This window comes from Anthonomus grandis, chromosome 14 (assembly GCF_022605725.1).
Source record: "Anthonomus grandis grandis chromosome 14, icAntGran1.3, whole genome shotgun sequence".
Taxonomy (NCBI): domain Eukaryota; kingdom Metazoa; phylum Arthropoda; class Insecta; order Coleoptera; family Curculionidae; genus Anthonomus; species Anthonomus grandis.
Window position 1 is genome coordinate 2728273 of NC_065559.1, and position 25390 is coordinate 2753662.

Consider the following 25390-nt stretch of genomic DNA (forward strand, 5'->3'; position numbering starts at 1 on the left):
CAGAAACTCATTCGTCGAGTCCAACTTTTGAAAATATCTCAAAAAGTACCAGTTTATCAAAAAATTCTTTGAAGCATAAAATAAACTATTTACTTTTCCATAGCGAACACCATTTAAATCACCTTTCTAGCTATAATAGCAAAAAAGTTACAACAAATTTTGTTAGACAGCAGTCAGAAACTTATTTTATGCAAATTCGTCACATTAAAAAATTGATTATTATTATTGCGGTTTCTTTTTTAATTTTTGCGGCGACCTTGACAAGGTCAAATCAATTTTAAATTTTCAAAAAGTGCTCATCAGACCCCGGTAATTCTTAAAAAAAAATGCAAGTGACTTTGACCTTGAAGTTATTTTTCAAGGACATTTGAAAGTCGAGGTCTATTTTTTTTCAAATTTTGAAAAAATTCTCTTCACAGCTCACTAATTGTTAAAAAATAAACATGTACAAGTGATTTTGCCCCTAGAGTAAATTTTTAAGGTCAAGTCAAGGTTTTTTTTTTTAATTGAACTTCCCCAATATTTTTAATAGAGTTTTCAAATTTTTACGTAAAATAATTTTTTTTTCAATTTTTGTCGTAACCTCAACAAGGTCAAGTCGAGGTCAAATTTTGAAAAAAGTGTTTATAGGCTTATTAACCCTTTAGAAAAAAACCAGTAGCGGTGAATTTGCCCTTAAAGTTCAATTTCAAGGTCATTTGGAAGTCAAGGTTTTTTTTATGTAACTTGCGCGTTTTTTAATTGATTTTTTAAATGTTTATCAGAACTCGTTAATTCTTAAAAAAAACAAACAAGTGCAAGTGAATTTGACTTTGAAGTTATTTTTCAAGGACATTTGAAAGTCGAGGTCTATTTTTTTTCAAATTTTGAAAAAGTGTTCATCACAGCTCATTAATTGTTAATAAATAAACATGTACAAGTGATTTTGACTTTAGAGTAAATTTTCAAGGTCAAGTCAAGGTTTTTTTTTTTAAATAGAACTTTAACCCCCTATTTTTAATTGATTTTTCAAATTTTTATGTAAAATTTTTTTTTTTTCCAATTTTAGTGGTGACCTTAACAAGGTCAATTCGAGGTCAAATTTTGAAAAAAGTGTTCATAAGCTCAATAAATCTTTAGAGAAAAACCAGTAGAGGTAAATTTGCTCTTAAGGTTCAATTTCAAGGCCACTTGGAAGTCAATAATATTTTTTTTATGGACCTTGCGCTATTTTTAATTGATTTTTTAAATGTTTGCATTGAATAATTGTTTTTTCAAGTTTTGTGATGACCTTGAGAAATTTTGAAGAGGTGCTTATTAAAACCCGTTAATTCTTTCAAAAAAAAAAATGCGAGTGAATTTGACCTTCAAGTTTATTTTCAAGGTTATTTGAAAGTCAATTTAATTTTTTTTCGTAAGAATGTAAAGATTTATAGGGAAAAAGCATATTTATACATATAAATTCCGGGTATGTCACACTTTCGTGGAATAATTGACTAATTTAATTTTTTTTCAGTTGGTTATTTAATGCAAATTCGTCACATTAAAGAATTGTATTACTATTATTATTATTATTATTATTATTATTATTATTATTATTATTATTATTATTAAATTACATGTTTTTTTTTTAAATTTTTGTGGCTACCTTGACAAGGTCAAATCAAGGTTAAATTTTCAAAAAAATTCAATTTTCCTAATTCATTTTCTTGATGTTGCCTTCTTTAATGTTGATTAATGTTTTATGAAACTGAAGATTTTTCTTTTCATTTTGACAATTTTTTGTTTTTTTTTTTTGAAAATTGTTGGTAAAATAATTTAAATAACTTCTTCCCGGTTGGGTTTTTCAAATATTTTATATTATTTTTTTAAATTAGCTTTTTATTGCAGAATACTTTAAAAAAATAAAAACAAGTACAAGTGAATTTGACCTTGGGGATCTTTTTCAAGATCACTTGAAAGTCAAGTTAATTTTTTTTGTAAGGATGTAAATATTTAAGGTTTATAAGGAAAAAGTCACACTTTTCACACAACCTTTATTTTAAACATGTTCCTGTTAAGTTTTTTACAAAATTGCATTTATTTCCTTAGATTTTTAAAATTAGACTTTACTCAAAAAAAAAAACGTTTTCTTGTTGTAAGGCTTGTGTTAATTTTTCTATTTTTTACGTAAATTTTTTTGAAATTTTTGTGCAAGGTCAAGTCAAGGACAAACGTTAAAAAACTGCACATCACTCCAATAATTAAAAAAAAAAAAAAAAACAAGGACAAGTGAATTCGACCTTGAAGATCATTTTCAAGATCACTTAAAAGTCAAGGTTTATTTTTTTTTTAATGAAGCTCTTCCATATTTCAAATAATTACGTTTTTTGTAGCGACCTTGACAAGGTAAAATCAAGACCCTATTTTAAAAGAAAAACGCTTATTATTTTTATTATATATAAAAAAAATTGTCAGACTCTTTTACCCCACATGACGTTTCGTCCTTCGGTGACCATCATTAAATTTTCCCAACCAAAGCAGAGCCCCTTGTCAAATTTCATACCTTCATAAATTCAAATTCTACATAAAGCAATTATTTTAATATAAAAAAATAATAAAAATTCCAACAAAAAAAAAACAGAAAAACCCCAATTTGCTTTATAGTGGGGCGCGCACACATGCAACCTTCCACTGATGTCGCTTAATTAATACGATGATTTTTCCTAAAAGCATCCCCGGGAAAAATTACGTTATTTTCGCATTAAAATGCAAAAAAAGCACATTTTCCGGCTTTTCCTCCCTCGCCGTTATATTACACACTGCATTTTCTCAATTTGCACTTTCGGATTTGAGGCCGTCCGTTCGCTGACTGGGTTTGTTTCCTTTCTGTTTTGTTTCGTATTATTGTTTAGCCCGCTGCCGTCTGTGCCCGTCCTGTTTTTACGCTTAGTTACATTTTAATATTCGGATTATGGCTTTTGGGTATTCCCTGAAATTTTTAGAAGAGTTTTATACCAGCACAGAAGCATTCTCTTATACATTAAGTTAGGCTATTGCTCTCCTTGGCAGTTATAGAAAATCTATGTTAAATTCGAAAGCGTTTAAGTATTAATGGGAAATTTACTCTAGTAGTTTTATAGAAACTTGGTTTTAAGTTAGTCAGGACCATGCGATGGTCCGTCCAGCACTCTACGTCAACTCTGGCTTTAGTAACTTGCACTTCGTTCAGATTTTTCTGGCGTACTATTATGTAGTCCAGCATATGCCAGTGTCCCGATCGAGGGTGACACCAATTACCTTTGAATTTATCATCTATTTGAAAGAAGGTATTTGTTATGGATAAGTCATGTTCTGTGCACAGTTCCAATAGCAACTCTCCGTTTGAATTTGCTTTTCCGATTCCGTGGGCACCGATAACCTTTGGCCATATATCAGGATGATTTTTTTTAGCAGAAAAGGCCAACTTTACCTATTTTTTTAATTGAAAAATACTGGTCTTCTATAAACCCCAAAAAGTGCCCAGAGTCCATTTAAGTTATGCTTAGCTTCAATTAATTCTTGGGGTGTAACTGCTTCATATCTTTAACTTGAAAGATTTTATTTTATTAAATTTTTTAAATTCTAAGTTAGAGGAAAAGTAGAAAAGGACGTTATGGTAATACGAATATGTCAAACTCTTTATTTTCACATTCTATTAAATAAGAAAATTTCGCTGTTTTACAAAAGCTAATGTAATGGCCCTTAAATGTTCATTTAATCAAGCCTATAATTAAGTGAATATTTATTTTATCATGTAAATTCAATTAACATATTTAATATTTTGTGCTAAAAAAATAAGATGGTTAGCTAATATTTAAAATGCTGAATAAATTTTGCTCAAGCTTTAGAGCTTAGAATGGCGTAATTCTTGATTTCTAAAAGTTTTCAATAGTAAAATCTGAAAAATCATCTGAACATGAGAAATTACAGGAGTGCCTGGACTAAGTAAAACTAATTCATATTTACCTAAAAATCATGCTATTATTAAAAAATAATTAAAAGAGTTCGAACGAACTTTTCATGGTCACTGGAATTCGCTATGTTTTGTCTCTTTTTACCTTGTAGTAAACTGATCTCTCGAGAGTCATCAAGGTGTAAACCAGTGAATGTCAAACTTTATTTTACTTATGAAATATTAATGCAAATATGAGGGGGTAAAAAAATATAAGGAAAAATTGCTTTATAAGTAAATTCAAACAAATTTTATTATGGAAAATAGATGGGTTTAAGAAAAAAAAAATTACAAAAAAAAAGTGACATTTTTTGAGCCTATTAAATAGTGATTCTTGATTGAAGGTTTTCAATACAAAAAATCCATACAATAGACGACGAGATAATACAATTTTTATTACAGTAGTGCCTGGACCAAACAAACAATTTTAATATAAAAATAATAAACATTCCAGGGTTCCATCAAACTTTCAATGGTCACTGGAATTCGCCATGCTCTGTTTCTTTTTAGTTTGTACTAAGCTGATCTCTTAATATTCTTCAAGGTGCAAACCAGTGCATGTCAAACTTTTTTTTTTGTTTATAGAATATTCACTTTAAATATACAGGACTATAAAACATATAAAGTAAAACTAATTTATAAGAAAATGAAAAAAAAAGTCATTTTGAGAGTTACTGACAAAAAAAATATTTTTCTCATATAAAAGTGAAGATTTTTGTGTTTAGATTCTTTATTTGTCACTGGATTTTCTGAAAGTTTTTACTATCAAAATCATTAAAATCAAGTCAATTCTGGTCTGTAGATCTTTTTAAACCAAAAAAAGTCCTTCGTGTCTATTTAAGTTATGCATAGTTTTAACTAATTGTTGAGGTGTAACAGTAAAATATGCTAAACTTAATAAAATTAAGTTTGAATTCCTCAAATTGTTAGTAAAAAAATTACAAGAAGTAGGACATTTTTAGAATATTCAGTACAATCTGAAATAATGTAAAGGGAGAAATATAAAGGGAATGTAAGTGAATTTTTTAAGCAAACGAATAATTCTTGTGAATCCTTTTAATTATGGCTTTTGGGTATTCCCTGAAATTTTTAGAACGGTTTTATTCCACCACAGAACCATTCTCTTATGCATTAAGTTAGGCTATTACTTTCCTTGCTTGACAATCTGTGTTGAGATCGGTATTCGCTGAACTAATATCGAAATTATATTGAACGCGTTTGTGTTTTTGCCTGTGTGAAATTCCATTAGTATTTAATGCAGTACTTTCATTGAAACTCATTCATGAACCTTGATCTAAATGCGATGAAGTTATCAAACTCTGAAGATATATTCCCTTGTTACTAAAAATAATTTAAATTTTAACACAACAGTGAAAGATCAAAATATTCACTGGAAATGTAATCATGAATCTATTAAATTCATCAGATACTAGTGTTAATTAATATACAAGAGCATTCTCTCAATTGGGTTATCAGTCTTATATAAATAAGATAGTTAGGTCTGATACCGATTCGAACTTAGATCATATATTCCTAAAATCTAAAAATATTTAAAGGACTGTTACCTAGGCCAGATTGGTCCAATCCTAAGCTTTTATGAATATCGATAATAGCTTCAGAAAACAACCGCACTTTATACAAAAAAACATTTAAATGGATAACGTTATTATAATTTTAAATTTGATATAATTTTATATATTTAATATAAAAACCGCATTAGTAGATTGGAAAATATGATCGAAAAACAGTGATTTTTCAAAAAAAAATCATTAAATGTTTGAGCTGTAGTGAGCCGTTTAATAGATATAGCATATGCCGTTGATAAAAAAAATCGTCGAATAAATACATATTTATTGTTAATAATATATAATAAGTTGCTTGGGTAAGATCATTGACATTTAAAAAAATATTTAAAGAATTTTAAATTAAAACCATTTTTTATACATGTACATGCCCAAACCTCTTTCTATGGTGATCCTAAGTCCTTTCTAACAAACTTGAAATTACTCAAAACTGCCACTGTCTAAATTTGAATAATAAACCTCATAGTACTACAGTAACACCTTATTAAAAAACTAGGCATAACTTAAATGGATCTGACGCACATGTTCTTATAAATAATATAAAAAAATAAATAATTCATTGGATGGGTTTAAAAAATTGAAATAGCCTGTGGATCAGCGTGAATAATCATAGTAAAGTAGCTGAAAGTATTATAGTAAAACCTCACTAAAAAACTAGGCATAACTTAAATGGATCTGACGCACATGTTCTTATAAGGAATATAAAAAAAGAAATAATTCTTGCGATAGGTTTAAAAAAAATGGAATAGCCTGTAGATCATTAGGAATAATAATAGTAAAGTAGCTAAGAGTACTACAGTAAAACCTCTTTAAAAAACTAGGCATAACTTAAATGGATGTGTCACACATGTTCTTATAAAGAATATAAAAAAAGGAAATAATTCTCGGGATAGGTTTAAAAAAAACTGGAATAGCCTGTAGATCATCAGGAATAATAACAGTAAAGCAGCCGAGAGGGTTTAATGTTCCAATAGCGTTTACGGCGGCACCACGTCCGGGACGTGTGAATAATGGCCGAGATTTCGGCAGCAGGAAAGCAGGATTCGCCCGACAGGATTATGCCGGGATTAACATAAGACACAGCGCGGCTTAACGTTGCCCTGGCATTGACTAATTACCCTTACTGCCCCCCCTACACCTCTTTCCAGCGTGCTTTTTCGTTTTCACGTCCGTCGGATTTTTTAAATCGGAAATCTTTGTCGACGTCGTTTATTTTAAGTGTTCAAGATTAAAGGGGTTTATCCCGGCGTTTGATCTATTTAAATGTCCCCTGCCTTCTTGCCGTCCGCCTGCGATAATTTTCTCGCCTTTTTTCGCCCCTTTTACACCCCCGCTCTGTTTTCGAACACCACCCATTTTAAGCCCTTCATTTCTTATTTAAATTGATAAGAGTATCAAGTTTAAGCTCTCTGTTTCCCTTGTAAATGGTCCGGCTTTAACGTTTTAATTTTTTAATGTGTTTTCCTTTACTATAGGATACTATTTTGAATTTTAAATGAGCTGTGTATTAATTACGTACCGGAATATCATTTTTGCTGATAAAGTTTCATTAAAAATGGTCAATTAGCAGCCCAAGGTGAGTAAGTAAATTTTCTTACTTGTGAAAATAAATTATCAAATTTATTTTGCATTTTAAATTTGTATTTGTCTCAAAAGATATTTATTTATGAATTTAGCAGAAAAGTATATTATATGTGTTTGTGTAATAATTTAATCAACGTAAACTATACCAGTGATGAAATTAATAAATAAATTACACTTCTTTTACGTCAACGAGCAATTTTTTGCTTTTTATACGTTTAGTTTTAGTGTCTCAGTTCAAATAATGTATATAATATTTTTAATGTTAAAAATATTTATTATATATTAATAAGTAAGTGATATTATTTATTTGCTTGCACCTATATTCCTTTAATATATGTCTTTCTATATTATGTCAAATTGTACTAAAAACTTATTAAAATTGTAAATTAAAAAAAAAATGCTTTTCATAATTTTGCTCTATTTTAAAACATAGTAAAGGAATTTTAAATGGAATTTCTAAGGTATTTTACCAAAAATTAATTAAAGTTATGCAGAACATACATTGACACCAGGCAATTTTAACTTTAAAAAGATCTGCAAACCAAAATTCTTTAATTAAAAGAAAATGGACAAATCTATTGTTCTAATTAATTTTTTTAGAACAAAAATGGTCGCTTTTTTTAAATTAATAAATGAAATTTAACTAATAAATTAATTAATGTTAAAAAAATTACCTAAGACCTAATTAATAATTTCTAACTAGAAGTTTTGAAGTTAAATAATAAAAATGATGCATAACTTAAATGCACACGAGGAACATTTTGGGCTTAAAAATATGTGCAGACCAACATTTTTTTTATAAAATGAAAAATAGACAAAAACAAACGGAATTAGGATAAAAGTCTTATATAAATTAATATAAGGCTTTATATAAATTAGTTAACAATTAAAAAAATTACTTAAAATTTATTAAATCACTTGCAACTCAGGATGTAAATAACAAAAATTATGCATAACTTAAATGAATATGAAGAGCATTTACTTACAGAATTTTTTTTTTAGTTTGCTTATAATTTATTTAACATAAATTAAATGTATTCAACCTTAGTGAATAATAATACGGAAAATAGAGTATTGATAATTATACCCCATATAATACGTCCAAAATGAAGTAAAACCATGCATAACTTAAATGGGTCCGAAAAAGCCGTTGTTTATTCAAGATGTCTTTTTTAGGTTATTTATTAAAAAAAAATATTTTATTATTTTTTTTCTTTGATAATTTATTTATTAATAAAAGATAAAAACAAAAAAAATATTAAGCAATTCTTCCTACATATTTTAGATAAATTACTGCATAAATTAAAAAAAAAAAGTTTGACACGCACTGGTTTGCACCATGACGAATAACAAGAGGTCAGTTTACTACAAGCTAAAAAAAGATAAAGTATGACGAATTCCAGTGACCATAAAAAGTTTGACTTAACAAACATTGGTTCGGCATTTTAAATGTTCGTTTATTATTTTATTTTCTTTGATACAAAATATTAAACTTGCTAATTTATTGCATATGTTTAAGTATTAATTTAATTAAAGTCTTTGTTAAATAAAACATTTAAAGATTTAAAATAAAAACGAAATTTTTTTAAGCATTTAATGTCATTTTTCACTTGTGACGTCATCTCACATCATGAATTGAACTCTTTTTTTCTCTCTCTTTCTCTCTCAGATGGTACATTTTTTAAAAATTCCAGGCAGTTAAGTTGGAGTTTTTTACTCTCTTTTTTCTCTCTCTGTCACGTGATCAACTGCCTGGAATTAAAAAAAAATGCTTTTAATCAATTGAGTCGAAATTTCTTTTCTCTTTCCCTCTCAGACTGTTAAATGCATTTAAGTGCTTGGAATGAATATAGGCAAATTTTCAGGAAATTAAGTTGAAGTCTCTTTCTCTCTCACTTCCTCTCTTAGAGGGTTTAATGGGCCTGAAATATAAAAAATAAATTCTGGGCAATTGATTTATAGATTCTAATTTTTTCTCTCACTCTCTCTCTGTCATCTCACTGAAGTAAAACACGGCAATTAAATTGAACTTTTTTTTTCTTTCACTCTTTCTCTCTCAGATGGTTAAGTGGCATCAAATGCCTGGAATACATTTTTAAAAAATTCCAGGCAGTTAAGTTGGAGTTTTTTACTCTCTTTTTTCTCTCTCTGTCATGTGGTCAACTGCCTGGAATTAAAAAAAAATGCTTTCAATCAATTGAGTCGAAATTTCTTTTCTCTTTCTCTCTCAAACTATTAAATGCACTTAAGTGCGTGGAATGAATACATGCAAATTTTCAGGAAATTAAGTTGAAGTCTCTTTCTCTCTCACTTCCTCTCTTAGAGAGTTAAATGGGCCTGAAATATAAAAAATAAATTCCGGGCAATGATTTATAGATTCTTACTTTTTCTCTCTCTCTCTCTTTGTCATCTCACTGAAGTAAAACACGGCAATTGAATTGAACTCTTTTTTTCTCTCACTCTTTCTCTCTCAGATGGTTAAATGGCATTTTAAAAAAATTCCAGGCAGTTAAGTTGGAGTTTTTTACTCTCTTTTTTCTCTCTCTGTCACGTGGTCAACTGCCTGGAATTAAAAAAAATGCTTTTAATCAATTGAGTCGAAATTTCTTTTCTCTTTCCCTCTCAGACTGTTAAATGCACTTAAGTGCCTGGAATGAATATAGGCAAATTTTCAGGAAATTAAGTTGAAGTCTCTTTCTCTCTCACTTCCTCTCTTAGAGGGTTTAATGGGCATGAAATATAAAAAATAAATTCTGGGCAATTGATTTATAGATTCTTATTTTTTTCTCTCTCTCTCTGTCAACTCACTGAAGTAAAACACGGCAATTGAACTGAACTCTTTTTTTCTCTCACTCTTTCTCTCTCAGATGGTTAAATGGCATCAAATGCCTGGAATACATTTTTTAAAAATTCCAGGCAGTTATGTTGGAGTTTTTTACTCTCTTTTTTCTCTCTCTGTCATGTGGTCAACTGCCTGGAATTAAAAAAAAATGCTTTCAATCAATTGAGTCGAAATTTCTTTTCTCTTTCACGGTAGGAGTCGCCATATCTGTCACATAGAATCGTATCCGGTTCACTATAGACAACCCGCATTTCTGGTACTGTCGGTTCCCTATAAGCCAATGATATTTTAAATATTCCTAAAGTCTACTAAAATTCAACATCTTTTTAGTAACATCCATTTAAGTTATGCCTAGTTTTTTAATGAGGTTAACCTGTAGTACTCTCAGCTGCTTTACTATTATTATTCCTGATGATCTACAGGATATTTTATTTTTTAAACCTATCCCAGGAGCTATTTTCTTTTTATATTCTTTATAAGAACATGTGCATCAGATCCATTTAAGTTATGCCTAGTTTTTTAATGAGGTGTAACTGTAGTACTCTTAGCTACTTTACTGTTATTATTTCTGATGATCTACAGGCTATTCCATTTTTTAAATCAATCCCAAGAAATATTTCTTTTTTTATATTCCTTCTAAGAATATGTGCGTCAGATCCATTTAAGTTATGCCTAGTTTTTTAATGGGGTTTAACTGTAGTACTCTCAGCTGCCTTACTGTTATTATTCCTGATGATCTACAGGCTTTTCCATTTTTTAAATCAATCCCAAGAATTACTTCCTTTTTCATATTCTTTATAAGAACATGTGCGTCAGATCCATTTAAGTTATGCCTAGTTTTTTGTTTGAAGAATGTTTGGACGTAAATAATTCTTATGTATTTTAGGCAAAATTATGATGGTAAAAATCAACTTTTGGTATTCAACAATACAAGGGATTTTTAGCGTTAATATTCTCATAAAGATATACCTATAAGGGAATAAATAAAATAATGTTTGCTCTAACTTTAATCCTTAAAATATTCTTAATTAAAATTAATTAAAGAGATAATTCTATAGTTAAGCCCTTTTACACATAAGCAAAGGGTTTTTCGTGTCCATTAAAATTATGCAGGGGTTTAATTAATTTTGGAAATGTTTAATGTTGCAATAGTGCATTATCATGATATGATTTTTATGAACTTAAAACGGGCGTTTCCTTTGACACTAATTAAAGCTTGCTTGATGAGAGACCGCCTGGAATAGAAAATTTGCCCTGGAAACCAAGAAAATTATTTCATGCTCCTGGAATAAAATTTCCAGTTTCTTGAAAAATAATGAAAATAAAATTCCTTGTTTATTCTGGGATCAGTAGTTCAGGAAATTCAATAAACACTTTCTAGGCAACTGAAGGGATCTTTTGTGTGAATAAAAAATTACGACGTATGCCTTTACGAGACTTATTACTATTTTTATTAACACTAAAAATCTCTCGTTGGGCACCAAAAGTTAGTCTACACCACTATATAATTTTATTTCTTTTCCCCTTTACTACACTTTTGCCTAAAATAAACAAGACTTCTTTACGCCCAAAAATTCTTTCAACAAAAAACAGCCAAGACTCTCATCGTTAACAAGACAAAAAAAAACACACACAAAACAGACCCTTAAAACGTTCGAATAATTGATCTTGGAAGTTGACAAGAAAACTTCCAAAAGGGGGTTGGTTACTCTGCAACGAGATTAAGTAGATTAGAGAAACAATGTCGTTGCCTTGGCGTTGTATCGGATTTGCAAATTTGTACCCCCTTCTCCCTGGAGTAAGTTGGGCTTTTCAGGGAAAAACCCGAATTTCACGATAAATTTTAAGGAGGGAATTATTTTCCAAGTGAAGGGTGATTGATGGTAATTTGTTTGGTAAGGGGTTAAAGTTGAAAAGGCCCTGGAAATTGTTGATTTTTTCCTCTATTGGGATATTTGTTTTTTGAGTGAGATTTAAAATCTTTGATCGAGAAAATGAATTTTTCCTTTAAATATTGTCTAATATTTATAATATATTAATTTTGTTATTTAAATGATAATAAAGTTTTTTGAGCGGAAAATTTATCAAGAAAAAACAAGTTATATTGAAAAATAATCAGGGCGTATGTTTTTTACTAAATTAATTTTCTTGAATATTAATAAGAAATTAATATAGTTGCTCTGAGTCTAAGAGATCCTTAACTTAATGTGAAGAAAAATATTCAATTCTATTACAGTAAAAAGCAGTAATAATCATAGTTCCTACTTTTTTGTTTTTAAATACTAAATTCATAATCAGTATTCAATGATAATTGCAATATAAAAGAAAAAAAACTTAATGAGAATCAAAGCAAAAAAAAATATTTAAATAATTTTACAGCAGTATAAAAAAAGATATGTAAGATACAAAATGGTTGTAAAAAGTTCTTAACTATACGAGAAAAAAATTAATTGTAGATTTATTTTTTTATATTTTTTAAATTCTATTTACGAAAAAATAAATTCAAAAAAGAAAAAAAATATACAGGGTGGTAATTTTTCAAACAATTTCTTTTTTACATTTTATATGAAGGAAAATATTAAATAACCATTGCAGTAAAAGAAAAAAAGAATTAACTCAGTTATAAATAAACAAAAATGATTAAATACTAAATTCAAAAAATTAAAAAGAACAAAAATTTATTTAATAATAAAAGATGAAATTAAATTAATAAAAAATATATTAAGAAATATATGACAAAAAAATATTTTTCAAACAATTTCTACTTATGTGTATAAAATATGCAACACTATTTGGAAATGCAATAGAAGCACGATTAATAATTTATCTATATTATGTATTATATTATTTTATATTTAATTTATCTATGTAGTTTTTACTGCAATTTTCTTAGCGATACCCCTTGCTTTTCAGAAACAAAATAGGGTTTTTCCACGTTTTACTTGAAAACCTTAAGGTTATGTGAGAAAGGTATGGATACAAAAACTATAGATTTTTTAACACCTACAATTTTCTTAAAAAGAATTTTTTTTCAGGCAATTATTTTGTGCAAAAAAAGCGTTTTTTATCAAGCCTACCCTTAGCCCCCCACCCACCCCACATAGCTTACCAGTAAGAAATTGTTTTGAAAAATTATTGTTTTTCAAAATAATATGCATGAATAATAGCTGCTTACGTCCTTAATATTTAATAACACAGTTTGTTTATTTAAATTTAATATAATTATATTTATGTATATTAATAAATATTTAATACAAAAACTGTGCTATTTGATTGGATATTATGGACGAAAAATGGTGATTTTTCATAAGAATCTCTTACTGGGCAAATGTTTGGGGTGGGTGGGGGGTAAGGGTTGTTTTAATGAAAAACAACCTTTTTGCAGAAAATGTATATTCAATATTTAATTTAATAACGCTGTTTATTTGAATTTGATATAATTTTATATATAAATATTTAGTATAAAAACAGCGTTATGAGGTTGGATAATATGGACAAAAAACAGTGATTTTTCAGAAGAACTTCAATAAATATTTGAGGTGTAGTAATCAAGTTTAAATACTAAATATATAAATCCTGTGTCCATTTTTTTAAATGCCATAATTTTCTCCCTTATGTGAACAGAATCGTGTATGATATACAGATATTCTACAGATTAATAAAATACCTTGACCATATACAGATCGTGTTATCGTGAGCTACGTATTACCCAAAATAATGGCAACACCTCTTGGTTGCGGCTTGCAGGCGGCGTTTTTATTTTTTGAACCGGGAGTCAGCAGACCTCAGTTTGCTGTGTTACTACACGTTGCATTAATAATTTTTGAGCGTTATTTTGGTGTTTTTTTCACTATGGCTGTTTATACCCCTTCCGAAATAGTACAACTAATTAAATGGTTTTATGGAGGCAATTCGGCAGTACAATGTAGAGATTTGTTTTCAGTGACATTTGAGAATAGACCGATTCCTTGTGCAAAAACGGTTTTAAATGTGGTTACAAATTTTGAGACATCTTTTTGTCTTCAAGATTGTAAAAAATGCCACACAAAACGTCAAGAACCACCTGTTGATGTCGCCAAACGACGAAGCTCCCATGAAAGGCAGATGTTCACTCATAGCAAAAACAACCAAAGAGACGTGCCACTAGATATACATTTTTATCCTGTTGTTGTTGCTCTCTTTAATCTGTATATATTGTATTTCGTTGACTCTCTCTTCCCTTATAAAAGGTGAGCTAAGGTGGCGCCACAATACTAATCTTTCGCAATGCTAAATGTATTTAACTATCAGAGCAGTCAAGAGAAAACATTCTTCCATCTCCGTCTAAATGAATGCATAAATATGGGATAGCTTGTGTCCAATTCTCTAGTATTTCTAAAATTATAATTAAGCACGTCAACAGTGAAATCCTTGATCAACATGAACACGTGAATTTCAATATGGCTGAATAGTTGTTGTTGCTATTTAATTTTGTTTTGTTTTACATCATTAATTGAGATTTTGGACGAGTGCTTAAATTTTACGTATTTTATTACCTACTGGATTTAGGTGAACTTGGTTACAGTAGTTAGTAGTTGTAGTTTTTTGTAGGATCATATTTTAGTGTTTTGACTTATGTTAGGAGGAACAGAAATATTTTTATTAGGTAATTATTAAAGTTGCAGTTAAAATAGGTATTCCATGGAGGTTTAAAAGGAAAAATTAAGAGATTTGCAAAAAAAAACTTTTTAAAAAAATTAAAAAACTAACATAAATAGTCAAATGAATTTAACTTTTATAATATAACTTAAAATAATTACGATAATAACATTTGTTCGGTCTATCTGAGCTGACTATTTGCTGCTATTTTAAATTTAGCTGTAATCTATTTTATTCTTTTAATTAATTTTATATGTTATATGTATAATAATAGTATATGTATTTCATACACATACAAATTTAACAGTATATTCATTATTATAGAATAGAACAGACTTATCTATTCTTTACTAATTAGTAGAAAAACAGTTTTACCACTTTACCAAATCAATTTCATTTATTCTGGATACCTGTTTCGCTAAAGATATTAGCACCTTCAGCAAAACATTAAACTTTTTTTATTTTAAGTGTTACGCTAAAGGATATATTTTTTGGAATATTATTATAGTACTGTAATTATTAAAATCTTTTTATATTTTAATTGCATTTATGTATAGGCATTTTACTGTTACCGTCTTAAATTATAAATTATAAAAATAATTAAGAAAATGCATGCACATATTATAGTTATACCATATACTGAAAATACAATACAAAACGTTTCAGAATTATATTTAGTTTATTTAGTTCCCCAATTTAAATGTTATTAAATTGCATTGTTTTAATTAAAGTCTGCCATCGTTCTGAGCAATTAAAAACATATCAATAACTTTTTATTTGTTTTAATTAAAATCAGCCGTTCTGTCTCAGGACATAATTATTATGTTCTGACTTCTGAGACATAACGGCTGATTTTAATTAAAATAAATCATTAAATGCTTAATAGCCGAGGTTTGAATTATGGCGCCAAACGCTATCTGCGCCATCTACGTTTACCTTTCACGAAGAGAGACAAAGATGGAAAATAATCGGATATTTTATTAGCGCACAGTTGTCTTTGGTTGTCTCTGCTCATAGAGTAATTAAAAGTATATTTAATATTAATTTATCTATGTGTTTACTAATCCCGTCCTGGGCCGGTCGGGGCGGTGCTGTGTCGCAAGCACTCGTATACGCGCGACGTTGCAAAATTTCGCCTCTATGCGGTTTCCTATAAGTAACGAACGAAAACACGATCTGTATATGATTGATAAATATACCAATAGTTTTAATTTAAAAATTGTATTTTTGAACCTAGATAATGAAAAGTTCTCTAAAACCAAAAAAAGTATTTTTTTCTGAAAACTGAATAAATTATCATAAAAAAAATAATTTATGTAATTTGCATAGCGACACACTTTGCTTTCATGAAATAAAATAGGGTTTTTCCACGTTTTACTCGAAAACCTTAAGGTTATGTAAGAAGAGTATAGATACAAAAACTATAGATTTTTTTATCACCTACAATTTTCTAAAAAATAATTTTTTTTCAGGGTATTATTTTCTGCAAGAAAAGCGTTTTTTATTAGGCCTACCCTTAGCCCCCCACCCACCCCACACAGCTTACCAGTAAGAAATTGTTTTCAAGAATTATTGTTTTCCAAATTAATACGCATGAATAAAAGCTGCTTTCGTCGTTAATATTTAATAACACAGTTTGTTAATAATAACAAAAACAGTGCTATTAGATTTGATAATATGGATGAAAAACGGTAATTTTTCATAAGAATTTATAACTGGGCAAATGTTTGGGTGGGTGGGGGGGGTAAGGGTTGTTTTGATGAAAAACAACGTTTTTGCAGAAAATTTTTATTTAATATTTAATTTAATAACACTGGTAATTCAAATTTGATATAATTTTATATATAAATATTTAGTATAAAAACAGCGTTATGAGGCTGGATAAGGACAAAAAAACAGTGATTTCATTTTCAAATTTTATCAAATATTTGACGCGAGTAATTCTACGCGAGTTTAAACGTTAAACGTTTCCTTTTATAAACAGAATCGTATATGATATACGTATATTCTACAATTTAAAAAACATAACTTGACCATATTTTATATGGTTGAAAAATATACCAAAACCAAAAATTTACCAAAACAATGTTTTTTCATTATAATATTCATAAACGATATTATATCTAAGGTATTATTACATCAAGATCGAAGTCATATGAGTCATAGTCAACTACTGATTCTTATTACAATTATTATGAATAATATGTCCCAAGATCAATTAGGATATATTCATTCATTACTTGAGTATTGCAGTACCACGGAAATAATTGACAATAATATGCGATGGTTATAAAACTAAAATAACGCAATCAGTGCCATGTGTTAATGACGTACCGAACTCCAAGCACATACAGAGTGAAATACTCTGACTTTATTAAAATCGTTAAAATCTGCCTTTTTTCGGAAAAATCGCAATATCCAGACCATCAAAGATCGATATTTTCTAATTAACAATATGTCATAATTGCCTAATCGGTCACAGTTGAAAGGATAAATCTGCTCTTTTCGCATTTTTTTTCTACTTCTTAAAGTTCTATATACGTCAGTATATTCATTCATAAGTTTTATATCGTCATCATGAAAATTCTATGTTTCTATCTGACACATATATTTGTTTACACTTTTCTAACTCTATTAGGAGTTGAGTATATTAGTCAAATATACGAGTGCTTTTTGCTAGTATCTAAATATCAGTAACAACTATAGAAGTACTGATTGATACAAAGCATATAAATAATTTCTTAATTCCGCAACATAAAACTATTAAGTTATGGAATGAACTAGCAGACGAAATAAAAACACACATATACATTTACATTTATAAAGGGTGTTTAAAGTAACTTATTGACCAAATAGGGAATTGTGATTTATATATTTCAATTTTTTTTTGTATTTCTTGTTACATCATCAAGTACAAATAATTGTTTTATAAAAAATAAAAATTGAATCTCTCTATTAAAAATTCAAATATTTTCACTTTGTTTGGGAGGATTTTTGAAATTTCTTTGAAAAAAGCCAAAAAAACCTTAAATAATCCCAAATATTAAATATTTCCAAATTTGTACTACAGAAACTTGAGATGTTCCTTAGTCTATAAAAGAGAAATTGTTTTTTTCCTTACAGGAACTCCTCGCATAAAAATTTAAATATTTTCTTTCGAAGGATTTTTTAAATTTCTTTAGGAAAAGCGAGAAAAATCTTCAATTAATCCCACAAATTTAAAAATTTCAAATTTGGACTACAGGAACCTGAGATATTCCCTAGTCTATAAAAAAAATTGATTAACCTAAAACCAGAAATTCACTTCTAATTGCAGGCACTCTACTAATATTTTAAAGCAACTTTTTCTAAATAATAGGAACCGTATTTATAACCCCCTAAAAGTACAGTTATAACTTACCAACGACGGTCATATAAGCGTGATCGGTGACAGTATCGAAATAAGGAGCCTCCCCCGAGACCTCGCATCGATAAAGTCCGCTCGTCGACAGCTGAACGGACGACAGGACCACCGAATACTCGGTCGAGTTGTGTAACTGTAACAAATGACACGATATTGACACTTTTACCCTCGCTATCTATAAATAAGAGTAAGGTTGTGTAATCAGCAAGAGACGTGGATACACTTTTATTGGATTTTATTATTGTGCACGTGTCTTGTCGTTTATTTTAATAAAATACAACTAAACTTCCTTTGGTATCTTTAAGTATAAAAAGTCTTACTAAATACAACATTCAGCACTTAAATTAGTGAATAAAAAGTGTCCAAATCTTAAAATTAATAATAAGTAGCAAATAGAGGATTAAAAAACAAAACAGTTTTGTACAAGAAAAGCCTCTATTTCCCAAAGGATAACTGGAAGAAAATAGAAAATATATTTTTCACTGACTTGAGGGTGTAGACTGGAATTCTTGGGAGTATCTCATGTATCTTCCTTGCCAGTAAATCTATGTTAATTATTTTTTAATAGAAGCAAGCCCAATGTATTACTTATCCAAAATTGCTATAATATTCTAAAATTACACCAAATTACCACCTTGAAAGTTATTGTCACTTAAATCTGGACTGTTGTCAGTTGGACCTTGGATCAGTAATTTTTGGCTAATTATTTTGCCTAATAATTAGGGTCATATCAGAAAGAGAATTTTTATAAAAAAAAAATCTCTGTTATAAAGAAATCATAATTAATTTATTTACAAAAAAAACATGTTACATATGTTTTTAATGATGAATGAAAAATAGTACTATTAGATTGGATATTATGGACAAAAAACAGTGATTTTTCATCAAATATTGGAGGTGTAATAATCGAGTTTCAATTTTTTCAATTCAAATTTTTTAAATGCCCGATATTAACTTCTACATCTTGCTCTAGCACGCCATATACATACATTTTCACTATTTATTACTAAAAGCTTAGATAAAATGGCCGATTATAAAGGCGTCTCTCTCTCTCTCTTTCTCTCGCTTTATTTGCACCGACGACAATATATTTACTATCGGCTTTTAGGAATGCATTTTTCAATTTACTCGCGTCCCAAAATGCAGCAACATGGAGTTAAACTTTCCATCAATGTGACGATATCTCTTTTGCGCCCTGGAGATGCCGTAGTAAAACGTTTTGCATTCGGTTTTCGTATTTCTTCTTTACTTTTCGAATTCGACGGGCGACGAGGACGATGTCAATAAAGGATCACACGGGATGGGATAAGGCCAGATATCACGTTGACGCTATTGGAATTTTTTTGTTAATATTATATAAAACCAATTTTTAGGTAAATATCATTGTTTCGTGTAATATTATACTGCCATTGTGGAAACTTTAATAAGGTACGTTTGTCCCATAATTGTTTGAAAATTAAATTGAATAATGTGTGTTTCAAATTTGAAGATTTATTTATATACACAGTGTGATCCCAGATAACTAAATAGTCCAATTATTATCTAGTATGTTTAAGTACAAAAAATGAATTTTCATTGAACCTGCAAGTTTGAACAAACGGATATTCAAAATTTATTTATTTTCAAAATAAGACTTATGGTAACCATTCATAATGTCTCCTAATACTAAATGTATGTACAGACATAAATAAAACAGTAAAACCCACTGAAATCCATCCATTTATATGCCTATTATCGTTCAATAATGGATATCTAAAAAAACATTAAACTTGCTTTGGCAAAGGTTGATTTATTTTCAAATTATTTTCACTTTATGATCTGATAATATAACAATTTTGGCGCAAAAAAGAGAGAATTAAAATAATTCGTAATTTTATCAAATATTCAATGACTTTTAGTTTACCTAGCTGCTAGACATAAGAGTATTTAAAAAAATCAATAATTATTACAATTTAGACACTAGAAATCAAGATATTCAAAAGCCAATAAATTAATTTATTGTTTCCAGGCACTCCTTTTGAAAGAATGTCAATATCTTGGATTTTTAGTGTATGGATTTTAGTAATGTCTTAAAAAAGTGCTAAAAGAGCCACTAGAGTATCCAAAAAATTAATAATATATAAAATGCAGGAATTTTCGACAGAGGTTTCCTTTTTTAACAGGCATGACCCATAGACGTGTCACATCTTCGTTTAAATTACAAGTGGGTATTGTAAACTAAAAAAATTAAATTGTATTTATGTTGTTTTACAAATTAAAAGATAAAAAATAACAAAAAAATGTCCTTAGGTCATGTTTTGAAAAAATTACCTCATCTACTGGGAAAGGTCCATAAAATATCTAGAAAAATAATTTTTAAAGAAGCTTTCGAAAAATTTTGAATAATAAATAAATTTCTCCAGGCAATTGAGGCAATTTTTCCATATATTTTAATTATTTTATTGACCCGTACAGGTACGATTTTATCAGTCAATAATTAAAATGTACATAACTATATGTTCAGCAAATATATTTCAAGATTGTTCCAGATACAGTAACATTTTATTAAAAAAATTCAGTTTTTCAAAGTGCATTTGAGGTGAATTTAGTTCATGATTCAAACGCATTGAGATCAGATCATATTATCATTCTTATTATAACTCATATATTCAATACAAATGATTAATGAATGTAAATTTCTCATTCAGTGGAAGTATGCCGTGATTTTACCATTAATAAGTGATGAGTTTTGATTACTAAAACTATAAATATTACCTAATCTATGATTAGGTAATATTAAATAATAATAATGCATTCCTAGAATAAAGATTCAATTATTTTCACTCTGTTTGGGAGGCTTTTTAAAATCGCTTCAGGAAAAATGAGAAAAAGCTTCAAATAATTCCAAAAATTGAGAAATTTTAAATTTGGATTAAAGCAATTATTTATAAATTAATTTAAATTTTGATACGTCAAAGCTGTGTCTTGACATTCCGTGTTGTATATTTTGTTTCTGTCTTGACTGTTTCTTGACTAATTAATGTAATTTAAATGGAAAAGAACTGAAAGTAATAAAGTTAGAGAGTTGAAAATTGGAACAGCACTTCCCCTAATAAAATCATTGGACACTTATTTCAGCGTTTTTTCCAACAAAATTTTGCAATGAAGATATTTGCCTTGGAATTTGGAAAAAATTTATTTCCAAAAAAATTGAAGATTTTAGGGACAAAATGCTCATATCTCTGAAAGTAATAAAGTTAGAGAGTTGAAATTTGAAACAGCACTTCCTCTAATAAAATCATTGGACACCTATTTCAGCGTTTTTTCCAACAAAATTTTGCAATGAAGATATTTGCCTTGGAAATTGGAAAAAATTTATTTCCAAAAAAATTGAAGATTTTAGGCACAAAATGCTCATTTCTCTGAAAGTAATAAAGTTAGAGAGTTGAAAATTGGAACAGAACTTCCTCTAATAAAATCATTGAACACCTATTTTAGCGTTTTTTCCAACAAAATTTTGCAATAAAGATATTTGCCTTGGAAGTTGGAAAAATTTATTTCCAAAAAAATTGAAGATTTTAGGCACAAAATGCTCATTTCTCTGAAAGTAATAAAGTTAGAGAAATGAAAATTGGAACAGCACTTCCTCTAATAAAATCATTGGACACCTATTTTAGCGTTTTTTCCAACAAAATTTTTCAGTAAAGATATTTGCCTTGGAAGTTGGAAAAATTTCTTTTCAAAAAAAAATTAAGATTTTAGGCACAAAATGCTCATATCTCTGAAAGTAATAAAGTTACAGAGTGGAAATTTGAAACAGCACTTCCCCTAATAAAACCATTGGATACCTATTTCAGCGTTTTTTCCAACAAAATTTTGCAATGAAGATATTTGCCTTGAAAGTTGGAAAAATTTATTTCCAAAAAAATTGAAGATTTTAGGCACAAAATGCTCATATCTCTAAAAGTAATAAAGTTAGAGAGTTGAAAATTGGAACAGCACTTCCTCTAGTAAAATCATTGGACACCTATTTCACCGTTTTTTCCAACAAAATTTTGCAATGAAGATATTTGCTTTGGAATTTGGAAAAAATTTATTTCCAAAAAAATTGAAGATTTTAGGCACAAAATGCTCATATCTCTTAAAGTAATAAAGTTAGAGAGTTGAAAATTGGAACAGCACTTCCTCTAATAAAATTATTGGACACCTATTTCAGCGTTTTTTCCAAAAAAATTTTGCAATGAAGATATTTGCCTTGGAAGTTGGAAAAATTTCTTTCCAAAAAAATTGAAGATTTTAGGCACAAAATGCTCATATCTCTGAAAGTAATAAAGTTAGAGAGTTGAAATTTGAAACAGCACTTCCTCTAATAAAATCATTGGACACCTATTTCAGCGTTTTTTCCAACAAAATTTTGCAATGAAGATATTTGCCTTGGAAATTGGAAAAAATTTATTTCCAAAAAAATTGAAGATTTTAGGCACAAAATGCTCATTTCTCTGAAAGTAATAAAGTTAGAGAGTTGAAAATTGGAACAGAACTTCCTCTAATAAAATAATTGGACACCTATTTCAGCGTTTTTTCCAAAAAAAATTTGCAATGAAGATATTTGCCTTGGAAGTTGGGAAAAATTTATTTCCAAAAAAATTATTTTAGGCACAAAATGCTCATATCTCTAAAAGTAATAAAGTTAGAGAGTTGAAAATTGGAATAGCACTTCCTCTAATAAAATCATTAGACACCTATTTCAGCGTTTTTTCCAACAAAATTTTTCAATGAAGATATTTGCCTTGGAAGTTGGAAAAATTTATTTCCAAAAAATTGAAGATTTTAGGTACAAAATGCTCATATCTCTAAAAGTAATAAAGTTAGAGAGTTGAAAATTGGAACAGCACTTCCTCTAATAAAATCATTGGACATCTATTTCAGCGTTTTTTCCAACAAAATTTTGCAATAAAGATATTTGTCTTGGAATTTAGAAAAAAATTTATTTCCAAAAAAAATGAAGATTTTAGGCACAAAATGCTCATTTCTCTGAAAGTAATAAAGTTAGAGAGTTGAAAATTGGAACAGTACTTTCTCTAATAAAATCTTTGGACACCTATTTCAGCGTTTTTTCCAACAAAATTTTGCAATGAAGATATTTGCCTTGGAAGTTGGAAAACTTTTATTTCCAAAAAAATTGAAGATTTTAGGCACAAAATGCTCATATCTCTAAAAGTAATAAAGTTAGAGAGTTGAAAATTGGAACAGCACTTCCTCTAATAAAATCATTGGACACCTATTTCAGCGTTTTTTCCAACAAAATTTTTCAATGAAGATATTTGCCTTGGAAGTTGGAAAAATTTATTTCCAAAAAATTGAAGATTTTAGGTACAAAATGCTCATATCTCTAAAAGTAATAAAGTTAGAGAGTTGAAAATTGGAACAGCACTTCCTCTAATAAAATCATTGGACACCTATTTCAGCGTTTTTTCCAACAAAAATTTTGCAATGAAGATATTTGCCTTGGAAGTTGGAAAAAATTTATTTCCAAAAAAATTGAAGATTTTAGGCACAAAATGCTCATATCTCTGAAAGTAATAAAGTTAGAGAGTTGAAAATTGGAACAGTACTTCCTCTAATAAAATCATTGGACACCTATTTCAGCGTTTTTTCCAACAAAATTTTGCAATGAAGATATTTGCCTTGGAAGTTGGAAAAATTTATTTCCAAAAAAATTGAAGATTTTAGGCACAAAATGCTCATATCTCTGAAAGTAATAAAGTTAGAGAGTTGAAAATTGGAACAGCACTTCCTCTAATAAAATCATTGGACACCTATTTCAGCGTTTTTTCCAACAAAATTTTGCAATGAAGATATTTGCTTTGGAAGTTGGAAAAAATTTATTTTCAAAAAAATTGAAGATTTTAGGCACAAAATGCTCATATCTCTAAAAAGTAATATAAAGCTAGATAGTTATAAATTGGAACAGCACTTCCTCTAATAAACTCATTGAACACTTATTTCAACGCTTTTTCCAACAAAATTTTGCAATGAGGATATTTGCCTTGGAAGTTGAAAAAATTTCTTTCCAAAAAAATTGAAGGTTTTAGGAACAAAATGCTCATATCTCTGAAAGTAATAAAGTTAGAGAGTTGAAAATTGGAACAGCACTTCCTCTAATAAAATCATTGGACACCTATTTCAGCGTTTTTTTCAACAAAATTTTGCAATGAAGATATTTGCCTTGGAAGTTAGAAAAAAATTTATTTCCAAAAAAATTGAAGGTTTTAGGAACAAAATGCTCATATCTCTGAAAGTAATAAAGTTAGAGTTGAAAATTAGAACAGCACTTCCTCTAATAAAATCATTGGACACCTATTTCAGCGTTTTTTCCAACAAAATTTTGCAATGAAGATATTTGCCTTGGAAGTTGGAAAAATTTATTTCCAAAAAAATTGAAGATTTTAGGCACAAAATGCTCATATCTCTAAAAGTAATAAAGTTAGAGAGTTGAAAATTGGAACAGCACTTCCTCTAATAAAATCATTGGACACCTATTTCAGCGTTTTTTCCAACAAAATTTTGCAATGAAGATATTTGCCTTGGAAGTTGGAAAAATTTATTTCCAAAAAAATTGAAGATTTTAGGCACAAAATGCTCATATCTCTGAAAGTAATAAAGTTAGAGAGTTGAAAATTGGAACAGCACTTCCTCTAATAAAATCATTGGACACCTATTTCAGCGTTTTTTCCAACAAAATTTTGCAATGAAGATATTTGCTTTGGAATTTGGAAAAAATTTATTTCCAAAAAAATTGAAGATTTTAGGCACAAAATGCTCATATCTCTTAAAGTAATAAAGTTAGAGAGTTGAAAATTGGAACAGCACTTCCTCTAATAAAATTATTGGACACCTATTTCAGCGTTTTTTCCAAAAAAATTTTGCAATGAAGATATTTGCCTTGGAAGTTGGAAAAATTTCTTTCCAAAAAAATTGAAGATTTTAGGCACAAAATGCTCATATCTCTGAAAGTAATAAAGTTAGAGAGTTGAAATTTGAAACAGCACTTCCTCTAATAAAATCATTGGACACCTATTTCAGCGTTTTTTCCAACAAAATTTTGCAATGAAGATATTTGCCTTGGAAATTGGAAAAAATTTATTTCCAAAAAAATTGAAGATTTTAGGCACAAAATGCTCATTTCTCTGAAAGTAATAAAGTTAGAGAGTTGAAAATTGGAACAGAACTTCCTCTAATAAAATAATTGGACACCTATTTCAGCGTTTTTTCCAAAAAAAATTTGCAATGAAGATATTTGCCTTGGAAGTTGGGAAAAATTTATTTCCAAAAAAATTATTTTAGGCACAAAATGCTCATATCTCTAAAAGTAATAAAGTTAGAGAGTTGAAAATTGGAATAGCACT

The 25390-nt window shown here is 28.6% G+C and overlaps 1 protein-coding gene across 2 annotated transcripts in view; it reads right to left on the bottom strand.

The window, feature by feature from the left end:
* LOC126744345 (uncharacterized) overlaps positions 1 to 25390 on the bottom strand; it is a 562211-nt gene that overhangs the window by 26645 nt on the left and 510176 nt on the right. For both annotated transcript variants that reach the window (XM_050451722.1, XM_050451723.1), the window contains exon 3: positions 18000 to 18135. In XM_050451722.1, coding sequence (XP_050307679.1) covers positions 18000 to 18135 — 136 coding nt within the window. The remainder of the gene's footprint in view (positions 1 to 17999; positions 18136 to 25390) is intronic.